We start from the raw sequence: 12,411 nt of genomic DNA, 5'->3' as shown, positions 1-12,411 counted from the left end.
ATCAAAGGATCTCGTTAATGATGGAGCACTCTCATGCATCTTTAAGCACTTGACAGGGATCTTCGACTGTGCAGTTTCAGCACGCAGATGTACACTTTTTTTAAAAAGTCAATAATGCTGTTTAGTTAGTTTGCACCTAAATAATAAATGAAATGCAATAAAGAAAATGTACTTCAACTAAACTGGATATGTATGCACTATGACCAGCAGAGGAACCCTGTTTTGGCCCAAATCTGTGTTTACATAATGTGTAAATGGGCTGAAAATGAATGACTATTTGGTAGTTATGATCAAGACTGAAGTTGGTTAAAAGATTTAACTAATGAAAGTGGAAAATAATATTAATGTATAATTTCATGGCAGTTTTTTGACAGACATTTTTGTCCTCTAAGTACATAAGAGCAAGTTTTTCAAAGGGTGCACAAGGGTTATGCACAAGGGTTAATCAGATTCATAGACCTTTTTCAGAGAGCAGACATTTAGACTTATCATAAAAGCTAAAGCACAGGTGTAACTAATAACATTGACAATGGCTCCGGTCCAGCAATTATTGCAACACAATGCAGCAATTACCGTATTGGTAAGGGTATTAGTTACACCTCTGTTTGACATATCAAAATGTTGGTCTGAGAAGCACTGAGATAGAGCGTTTTTTTGAACTAACTGTTTCTGTAGCATGATGTCTGGTGGAAGGGGAGTCTCTGAAGAGTGATGTGACATCCTGACATCATAACTCTAATATAACTGACACTGACAAAAAGACTATGAAAATATAATGTTCAGTGAAGATCGTGTGTGTCTGAACTCAGACCCTCAAATATTAAATAAGTTCTTTCAGGGAAAAAGTTTTTGAAGATGTAACATTAAACAGTGTTACTAAGTGTATTATTTGATAAGTGTGTGTGTGTGTGTGTGTGTGTGTGTGTGTGAACACAGATTTATGTGTGTAAGAGCTCTTTTCAATTGTGAACTATTCCTGCACTTGCTTGTAACTCTGCTGCCGTCTTCTCCCAAGTGTCATTTATCCCTCCTTTCTCTCTTTTCATCACTAGCTCTGTTTTCACCAATTGTCCTTGGATGTCCTTTATTTCCTACGGCCATGTAGTAATAATCTGGGTTATACATCCATTCTTAGTTTAGGGTTCCTGTTCAGTTAAGTTTAGGTTTTCCTGGAGGAAGTGCAACCACTTTTACTATAGCAGCTAAAAACATTTTTGGGGAGTGAGAGTTGCCAAATAAAATTCATCTTCTCTCTTCACTGAAATGAAGAGAGAAGAAATGTTGGAAACACTGTGTTATTGTTCACAACCCTGCATAATATAACAACAGTTGTGATGTGACACAAAATTCAAATTCAGCTCTAAAGTTGCCTGAGAGTACGTCTTAATCTGCATTGCTAATTAGACATTTCTTCCAAATCAAAAGTTGCTGTAATAGTTGTATTATATATCAACACCCTGTAATAATGTACTGCTTATTTTTCTGCATAAACCTGGAAAGACATACCATCACCTCTGATATTTTAGAAATGTGCTCATATTAACTGTAGATTTAGGGTTATTTATGTCTATGTATATTTAAATGTACTGTTCATATGTTATTCAGCCACTAACTTCTTATACATACACAGATCTGCACTGTAAAGTCTATAAGTGCTTGGCTTTTAAAATATGAAGGGTTTCATACAAATTGGTATAAAATATGCTTCCTGGAATGTATCTATGGAAATGAAGTCTCTTACATCATGTTTATGTAATATCATGGATTTTCTGTTGTGTGACTTTATTTTGAAGCATTTCCTCACCGTACCATTTCTCACCAACAGAATTTAGTAAATATTTGGTTATATAAACTTAAAAATTTTAATATGTATATGCATCACGCAATTCTCTTTTCTTGTGTCTTTTGCATATCAGCGACAGAGGAAAAGACCCATTGTCGTGCTCTGATTACTATTCACTGTGCCACAAACATATCTTATACTTTGCCCACTAGCTACCTATTTTGAATATGCATAAGACTATTTCATTGTTATTTGGTATTAAAAAGTTCGACACACTTTTTACACAATAAGTACCATGTTGATTTTCACACTACATCACATTTGAAGGAAGCAATTACTTATTTTAGGATCTGGTTGGTGACTGTGAGATATTGTTTTATATAATAAATAAGTCATAAATATTTACTGAATCAATACGTTTATCTTAGGAGCCTTTCTCGGCCTAAGACAAGGTGTTGAGGTGAGTCCAGAGAGATATCAGGTGAAGCTAACTGGCATTAATAGCTAGAGGACTCCTCTATGTCGACCAGAGACTGGCATCCTATTGTTGTTTGGATGACTTCCAATGATACGGTCGCTGCAGTGCCACACATGCCTTGTTGATGTGACCTCTATCTTTTGTGTGAGTGTGTGTGTGTGTGTGTGTGTGTGTGTGTGTGTGTGTGTGTGTGTGTGTGTGTGTGCTAACATTACAGTGAAAGGAGAGACAGGTTACTTAAAGCAATGACGAGATCTTCCCTGATGGGGAACACCAATGGAGATAAGAAGGAAAATACAAGAATGCTATCTCCCTCTCTCTCTCTTCCACTGTCTGTGTGTCTGTCTCACACACACACACACACACACACACACACACACACACACACACACACACACACACACACACACACACACACACACACACACACACACACACACACACACACACACACACACCTTTCTATAAACACATCAGTGCACATAAAACATGAGATGACATGATTTAAAATCCCAACTCTATTGCTCACATTACAGTAAACAGTATACTGAAATGTTATTATACATATAAATACAAATACAGTGTAATGGTCTTATTGGTGTAATAAACTCATAGCCATGACCTCTGAACTCTGTGACTTTACAGACGAGGCACTGACTTTATCATAAAATGTTATCATAATCACGTAATCATCATTACCATGGAGCTTATTGTCAAACACACAGAAAACACATAATCTTTGATCATATGCTCAACCAGAAGTCTAAAGCTATTTTGAGTTAACATCATATTCCTGGATCCCAATCAAGACGTCACGTTTAAAATATTTCTGTTATACTAGGAAAGCATGTTATAAAACAAATACTCAGAAAACAAACCACCAGGACATTGCACTGATACAGCATAATTTACAATTATAGCTCCAAAATAAGACAGATCATGGGACATTTTGGCCTGTAATGTCCCTCGGCCTCTTAGCTTTTCCCTTCATTCAATTTATTCAGCAATTATCTTTGGCTTCTTCCTTCTCTCTTTCACTTTCAGTGTTAGTGATCATGGTGTCACTGAAAGGTCTACTTCCTCAATAATATATCCACTACAAAAATTAACATGTTTATCAGAATAGCATCTACCTCATAAACAGATGGGATCCACTTTACTTTGTATACAGTATGTTAAATGGTGTTTCAGGTCAGAATGCATTTCTTTGTTGGACAGCATTTTGGAAAATATCTCACAAACTAATGGAGAGAGGTTACAACATCTACATTTTCAAGCAAGCTGAAATCAAAAATACTGAGCATAGATGTATGATAAACATAGGTGTTACAGTAAGATTATGTATGGCAAAGTCAACAGTATCCAAACATTACATCATTTAAGGCACTCCATAATAATAGATAGTGTGGAGTCAGTTCGACTGCTAACAATAGTGGAGGATTCTTACCTAGCTACTCACCAAAGAGGATGAATAAATACAATAGTGATACAGTTTTAAATTAATAAATACAGCAGAGCTATGACCTAGAAACTATACTAAAGTTACTAATTCAAGACATTTACAGTCGGATCAGTTATGATATGAGTTATCTGCAGACAGCGGCACGGGGCATACATTTTGAAGATGAAAACAGGCAATAATCAAATTGTTATACAGTTAGCGGTATTTTAATATTATTAATTATATTAATATTTTGGGATGGAATTTTTCTCTTTACCTCTCATTAAATTTGACTGGTTTATGGCCCCAGAAGACACTGTTTTAAAGCTCCATTGTGTAATTTTTGGAGTTGATTCTTAGCAAAAAACCCTTTGTTCTTTCGCAAATATGTGCTCATTCATGTGTAATTACTTCCACCTACTAATGAAAGTATTCTCGTACGCGTAGAATCTGCCATTTAGAATCATTCAGAATACATATGAGCGAGTCGCTCGAATGACGGCCGCCATGTTACGCCTCCATTTTTAAAATACATTAGCCAAAGAGGGACATACCTCTGCCTTTCGCGCTTTTCACTCAGTGGCACTGACTGTGACGAATGCCAGGAGGGAGGGGGAGAAGATTACTTGCGACTGCCGGCAGATTTGAAAGCCTGTTGAAAATGGAGGATTGTGCATATTCTGGAGGACATGTAATGGAGTCGCCAAGGAAGTTAAAAAGAGAATTAAAACGACAACATGACAGGCAAAGCAAAAAGACCAAAGTTAATATTGGAGTGGCTTTTCCAAGATGGAAAGAGCTCATGAGGAGCAAGGATTTCAAAAGGGACACTGAAGTTGCCTGCTTTCTTCTCGACAGGTAATTCAGCCTATTTGTGTAAAGTCAAAGTTTTATAGTTGCTACTTGCTTGGCTAACTATAGCATGGTTGTGCATAATGCTAGAACAATGTCTATGGTACTTTTCCTCGCGTCAATGATGAAAAAGGATTGTCTACCTTGTAACATAAATGTAATCATGTGTCGTGATTTCCCTGGCAGACAACTCACGTCATGTGCGGTTGTAACACAGACTAGAAAGTAATATTCAGTTGGTTGTCATATACAATTTAACCGCTAGATGGGAGAAAATCTTACACAATGTAGCTTTAAAGTTGTGTTAAGAGTCATTGTGGCCACAAATATCAACAGTGGAGCAAGTGTGCAAAATGTTATCAGCAATAGGATTAATGGCCAAGACAATGAAAATAAGACCAACAGTAAACAATCCTTTAAACATATACTGCTGAACTTTTTCTTATATGTATGTGCAACTAAAAGAAGAGTTCTAAACTTGAAATATGTTTACATACAATCCTGAACATGAAGACAGGTAAATTCTTCAGCGTGTCTGTTAATTTCAAATTATCATTTTCATATTAGACAGAAAAGAGGGAAGCACAGTAGATCATGTATATCCTTATAAAACAGATTTTTCACTATGTACAAATACTTTATCTCATTGAACCCATTAGACCATTATTTGAGGGAAATCATAACAGTTCATTTCCTTCATACTCTTTTTCTTTAACATTTCCTTCCCGCTTTGTGGCAAAGTCTCTTCTTCTAAATTGTGTTCTTGAACAGGTATTTCCCTTTGCCAGTCAGCTAGATGCCGTTGGCTTTATTAAGCGAGGTGTTGTAACCCTCTTTGGTACCTGATTCAGCCTTCATGGCTTGCTCAACAGCATCTGACAAGGGCAACTTGTCCTCTGCTTCTGTCTCTCTGTGATAGAAGTAGTTGAAATTGGAAACAATGACGGGAACAGGCAAAGCAATGGTCAGCACACCTGCGATGGCACACAAGGTGCCCACCATTTTACCCCCCATAGTAATAGGACACATGTCCCCGTAGCCTACTGTGGTCATGGTAACCACAGCCCACCAGAAGCCATCAGGTATGCTGACAAACTGCGTGTTTGGCTCATCTACCTCAGCAAAGTAGATAGCACTGGAGAAGAGGATGACTCCGATAAAGAGGAAAAAGATGAGCAAGCCAAGCTCACGCATGCTGGCCTTCAGAGTCTGTCCCAGGATCTGCAGCCCCTTGGAGTGACGTGAGAGTTTGAATATACGAAACACCCTTACCAGACGGATGATACGCAGAATGGCCAAAGACATGTTCTGTCCTGAGTTCTCTTGTGGTGTCGTGACCAATTCTGTAACCACGGTAACAAAATAAGGGATGATGGATATAATGTCAATGATGTTCATGAGGTTGTGAAAAAATTCCCTTTTGCTAGGACAGACCACAAATCTCACACACAGCTCAAAGAAGAACCAAGCAATGCAGGCAGTCTCAATAATAAAGAAGGGATCAGAGAAAGTTGTGGGCTTCACGCCAGGTGGAGCCACAGAACTGTGAAATCTAGATTGGTTGAAAGGCTGTACTGTTGTGGGCGCAATTGGGTCGGTGTCATCTCTGAATTCTGGCAGTGTTTCCATGCAGAAAATAATTATGGATATGACAATAACAAAAACAGACACCAGTGCTACACCACGGGCTGCGTTTGAGCTCTCTGGGTACTCAAACAGCAGCCAGAATTGCCTGTACACATCATTATTAGGTAGAGGGATCTCAACATCCTTTATAAATCCTTCATCTTCTCTGAACTGCTCCATGGCCTCACTTCCAAGCTCATAGAACAGAATTTCATCTGCAAACACATCTAGGGGAACGTTAGCTGGACGTCTGATCTTGCCCCCTGACTGGTAGTAATACAAGATGCCGTCAAAGCTGGGTCGGTTCCGGTCAAAGAAGTACTCGTTCCTCATTGGATCAAAGTAGTTCATCCTCTTCAAAGGATCTCCTAGCAGCGTCTCAGGAAATTGGTCCAAAGTTTTGAGCTGCGTCTCAAAACGAAGACCAGCGATGTTGATGATGACTTTCTGGTCTCCGTCATCCAGCCCTCGTTTATCTACAAACAGATCCTCGCAGCACTCCTTAGCAAGGCGGCTGAAGATCGTCTCACTCTCCTTAGTGCACTCACTGTTTAGCAGCAGTTTCCAGTTGGAGATCATACTGGCACAGCTACTGCGTCCCTGTCTGGTTGGAGTTGGCATGGTTGGGGACTGGGGCACTCTTAGTGTCTGTGTGTTTAGTATGGGCGAAGATGAGGTGGATTCCCAAATGCAGGAGGGCATGGGCGTAGAGGAAAACTGAGAGTCTTGTGTAAGGTGGTTGCTGCCTGGGCTGCTGTGCTCTGGGGACATGTCCACCGTGAGAGCTGTGGTCTCATCAGTGTAGGTGTCCACCTCATCCTCAAGGCTGCCGTCGAGATCATCCAGGCTCTCAAAATCTACCAGGGCCACCTCCATGGCTGCAGTTCAGCCAGTGCAAAGCCTTGGGACCCCAGGATAAGACACACACACTTGCACACACATACACGCACACACACGCAGGAGCACCCACGCGCACACACACACACACACACACACACACAAGCACACACACACACACACACACACACACACACACACACACACACACACACACACACACACACACACACACAAAACACACACAGATGGACAGATGGGAGGCTCAGTCACCAGTATCAGCAGCAGAAAACCTGAACATCCAGTCTTCAGCAAAGCACTTGTAGTCACAGGACAAATTGTAAGTGCCCTCTATGTTTTATTCCCTCCAACACCTGTAGAGGTGACAGAAAGAGAAATTGAGTCATTGTGTTTCTGTCAATGGTTAAGGGTTTGTTTTGTGTCGATTTGACATCATCAGGTGACAACAATATGACGTTCAAACAGAGAGAGCTACAGAAAGGTTGGAGGAAAGAAGAGGAAGAGGACAAGGCAGCTCGAAGATGGAATGAAAGAGGTGATTAGAAAGAGAGACAACTCCTTGCTACTTATTCCAACAATTACTGAAAGACAGTGGAGGCACAGTGATGAGTCATGTAACTGTTTAAAAAAAAAACATTAAATAATGGAGGGCTTACTTGTTACATTTTAAACTATCGCTTTGTCAAATTATTATTATTGGCATAAACTTATGATATTTTCTGCCCAAATGATGAACCCAGCTCTTTCAACTCCTAATGTACTGTACATACACAATATGTCACTGGCATACATGCACACAGACATTATTTCTCTTTCTCACACATGAACATGAACATCACAAACATAACACCTGCTCAAGGGAAAGGGAATCAAGGCACACACCCTGTTATGACTTCAAAGCAGGCTGTGGAAGGAGAGAACAGTGCAGGGTAACGGGCTCTGCATACATTAGTGCATTATTAACTAGCTGTACAGTGATAGCTTGGGCCAAGCTTTCTCCAGACACCACCAGATTTAAACTGGACTGTATCACATTATTTCTTCTAGAAATCTACTCTGCTCCTATTTTGACATGGGTATCTGCATTCAAATTCACCCCCTAGTGTGACTTTTCATCAGCATAAAGATTACATTTAATAGTAAGCTGCTCTATGAGGTGTGCATCGATTAGTGTAAATGCATTTGTCTGAATGTGCATGTGTGTGTGCAGTGTGCTTACTGTGCATGTGTCTGTGACTGAGTGCTGACGCCTGATGCAGATGTTTAATTAAAGACTCCAGAGATGAGTCACCATCTAAAACCAGTGCCAGTGATAGCAATCCTGCTGGGACATAGAGGGAGGGAGAGAGAGAGAGAGAGAGAGAGAGACAGAGAGAGAGAAAATAGGGCCAGCTGAGTAAATAAGGAGGATGACATGAAAATTGTTGGGAAGACGGATGTGGGTGGAAGGACTGGGTGGGAAAAGGACAGAATGCAAGAGAAGGAAAAGAAAGTGACAATGAGAGAGAATAGGAGTTGATAGTAAGGCGGATGGATAGACAGGATGATGAGAGAGCAGCCCTGACAAGAAGGAGGGCCGGAGCAGAGGAAACAGATGACGATAAGGTGTAAAATTACACAATAGCTATGATGGATTGTGCACACAGGAAGAAGGCTAATTCCAATGAGAAGATGAAACAGAATCAGTTGGAGTGTAGGATTGCAACACTTGCACAACATTTTATGATGAATGCCATACAAAAAGGAAAATGCTAAATCAAATCAAAATCCTCCTCTCCTCTTAAACCCCACAACCAGAATCTAATATGAGCAACCCAAACTTTCTCATGCTCCTTAAATAGAAGCTGTAGACGAAGACACTAGCACTTGGATCAATACCTTAAAATTAGCCAATGATATTGCTCTGCTTGTACAAATCCTAATGTTTTCCCAATAAATCAATATGTCATCAATGTTTAATTTTGCTTAATGTAACAGAAAGAACTACCAACCCTTAAATGCCTGTCTCTGAAAGTAATGGTAAGACGTACGACTGCTCTGACTCTCCAAAAAGACAAATGGTTTCCAAAACAGATCAAGACAGTCGCACTGATTCAGCTATTTACCTTTAATTACAGTGTTGCCAAAGATCTGTTGAGAGTGGTATGTTTAAGCTTCTGCTTTCACTTTTAAAGGGAGTGAAATCTGAGTCAATACATGTGAAATGTGATCTCTGGTTTATGACTTTAATTTAAAAAGCTGCAATGCATAATCTGCTTCCTGCACTCTTTCTGTTATAGAAAGAAACAAGCTACTAAACTGCCCAGACAAGCTCACAGACAGAGTAACAAACAAGCATTATGCATCTTACCTTCCTTAGCATGACATCTACAGACCAAGTGTGTACAAAATGCTGTAAAATGCAACAACAACAAAAATAGGAGAGGGAGAAAATGGTCCTCCACAGGTTCTGCCACTGCTTCAGCTTTCTGCTACCTCCTCAATTGACATCGGAATGACTAATCTATCACAGACTACATGGGTAACCTTATGCTGGAGTAGAAACTAGAGATGTCCCAAAGGCCACACACACACACACACACACACACACACACACACACACACACACACACACACACACACAAACACACGCATGCATGCACATAGGTCATAGAAAAAAAAGTAGCAGAAAAAGAAAATCTTTTAATATTGCATCATTGATATTTTTTGTATGCAAGTGTGTGTCTGTGTTTGTATGTGTCTGTATATATATGTGTGTGTGTGTGTGTGTATGTATGTGTGTGTGTGTATGTCTGGCATGTGTGCCATGAGCCATCTCTTAGTGTACTCAAGGCCTTCTAGACTGGAACGGTGCGATTAGATCCTCAGATCTCTGGATGCTTGACTTATTCACCCCAAACACACACACACACACACACACACACACACACACACACACACACACACACACACACACACACACACACACACAACGTGACATGGGCAGGAGGAATTAAAGCTCCGTTCCTCGGATCACACAGTGTTCTACCTTTCACTTTTAAGTCATCAATCACAGATCCGATATTATCACCTCCTTCAACTCTTAGCCCCTTCTAAGCTGTACACCTTGTGAACATGCAATTTTCATGAGGTTCAGTCAAATATCTTCCATCATTAGAGCAGGAAAAAAGTAATAACTGAATCTCTTAAGAAGCCCCCTAAAGTATTTTTTGGCAACCGCAGAGGACATAAATGATCTTATGTCAAATTCCAAGGAGTGAAACTCAGACCGCATTCCACCATACCTCCCTGTCCTCATGCTGTAAAACATATTTTTACACACAGGCACGTAAGGAAGCTGCCACTCGACTAGCATAATTCCTAGAGCATGTGTGAACAACTACTGTGGAGAGTCTTGTCAACGCTGTTTAATCAACATGTCTTTCTATTCTATGTCTATGTCAGTGTTGGGGCCAATTATTTTTATTCTCTACATAAATGACTTACGTAAAACATCAGAATTTATAAATTTGTCTTATTTGCAGATGACAAAAATATTATTTGTACTGGTGAGGATTTGCAGCAGCTTTTGGAGTTAATCACATCTGAAATGAGTAAATTAAAAACATGGTTTGACAGTAATAAATTATCATTAAATTTGAGTAAAACCAAAATCATGTTGTTTGGAAATTGTAAGTAAAATAATCAATTGCATGTTAAGATAGATAGTGTGACTATTGAAAGAGTATATGTAAATACATTTCTCGGTGTGATTATAGATCACAAGCTCTGCTGGAAACCTCATATAAAACACGTTCAAGTGTCACAAAGTATCTCAGTCCTGTCTAAGGCAAAGCATGAATTGGATCACAAATCACTGCATATTCTATATTCTTCACTGGTTTACCTTATTTAAATTACTGTGTGGAGGTCTGGGGGAACACCTATAAAAGCACTCTGTAACCACTGTTCACACTACAAAAAAGAGCCATAAGAACAGTTCATAAAGCAGTATACTATGATCACACCAACTTACTGTTTTTACATTCCAGAGCTTTAAAGTTCATTGATCTAGTTGAATTTCAAGTTGCACAAATCATGTATGAAGCTAAAAACAGACTACTAACAGGTAATATTCAGAAGTTCTTTGATAGAGAGGGGGGTTATAATTTAAGGCATAAGTTTAAATGAAAGGTTATAGCGGTTCGCATGACTATAAAAAGTCAGTGCATTACAATCAGTGGTTTGAAATTGTGGAATGGTCTGTGACAAGAACTAAAGCAATGTCAAAACATAATTCAGTTAAAAAAAATGTACAAAGCAATGATTTTCAAAAATTATATGAAAGAAGGAGGGCTTTAACAGCTGCAATATACACTCACCTTAAAGATTATTAGGAACACCTGTAAGATTTCTCGTTAATGCAATTGTCTAATCAACCAATCACTTGGCAGTTGCTTCAATGCATTTAGGGGTGTGGTCCAGGTCTAGACAATCTCCTGAACTCCAAACTGAATGTCAGATTGGGAAAGAAAGGTGATCTAAGCAACTTTGAGTGTGGCATGGTTGTTGGTGCCAGACGGGCTGATCTGAGTATTTCACAATCTGCTGTGTTACTGGGATTTTCACGCACAACCATTTCTAGGGTTACAAAGAATGGTCTGATAAAGGAAAAACATCCAGTATGCTGCAGTCCTGGGGGGTGAAAATGCCTTGTTGATGCTAGAGGTCAGAGGAGAATGGGCCGAGTGATTCCAACAGATAGAAGATCAACTTTGACTCAAATAACCACACGTTACAACCGAGGTATGCAGCAAAGCATTTATGAAGCCACAACACGAAGAACCTTGAGGCAGATGGGCTACAGCAGCACTCATTTCCACTAAAAATAGGAAAATGAGGCTACAGTTTGCACGAGCTCACCAAAATTGGACATTTGAAGACTGGAAAAATGTTGCCTGGTCTGATGAGTCTCGATTTCTGTTGAGACATTCAGATGGTAGAGTCAGAATTTGGCGTAAACAGAATGAGAACATGGACCCGTCATGCCTTGTTACCACTGTTACCACTGGGCAGGCTGGTAGTGGGGGTGTAATGGTGTGGGGGATGTTTTCTTGGCACACTTAAGGCCCCTTATTACCAATTGGGCATTGTTTAAATGCCACAGCCTACCTGAACATTGTTTCAGACCATGTCCATCCTTTTATGACCACCATGTACCCATCCTCTGATGGCTACTTCCAGCAGGATAATGCACCATGTCACAAAGCTCAAATCATTTCAAATTGGTTTCTTGAACGTGACAATGAGTTCACTGTACTAAAATGGCCCCCACAGTCAGCAGATCTCAACCCAATAGAACATCTTTGGGATGTGGTGGAACGGGAGCTTCGT

At 39.7% G+C, this 12,411-nt stretch overlaps 1 protein-coding gene across 1 annotated transcript; it reads right to left on the bottom strand.

Annotated features, from left to right (window-relative positions):
* Positions 1–4,169: 4,169 nt before the first annotated feature.
* On the bottom strand, positions 4,170–7,162 carry LOC120558887 (potassium voltage-gated channel subfamily A member 10). The gene has a single exon (XM_039800216.1). The coding sequence runs from the start codon at positions 7,054–7,056 to the stop codon at positions 5,347–5,349; it is 1,710 nt and encodes a 569-aa protein (XP_039656150.1). The 5' UTR covers positions 7,057–7,162; the 3' UTR covers positions 4,170–5,346.
* Between the last annotated feature and the right edge of the window lie 5,249 nt (positions 7,163–12,411).

Source organism: Perca fluviatilis, chromosome 5 (genome assembly GCF_010015445.1).
Source record: "Perca fluviatilis chromosome 5, GENO_Pfluv_1.0, whole genome shotgun sequence".
Classification (NCBI taxonomy): Eukaryota; Metazoa; Chordata; class Actinopteri; order Perciformes; family Percidae; genus Perca; species Perca fluviatilis.
This window is presented reverse-complemented; position numbering and strand designations above follow the sequence as displayed.

Bases quoted from the DNA above. Each gene is read 5' to 3' on its own strand.
- LOC120558887 (XM_039800216.1), bottom strand. From the start codon at position 7,056: ATGGAGGTGGCCCTGGTAGATTTTGAGAGCCTGGATGATCTCGACGGC.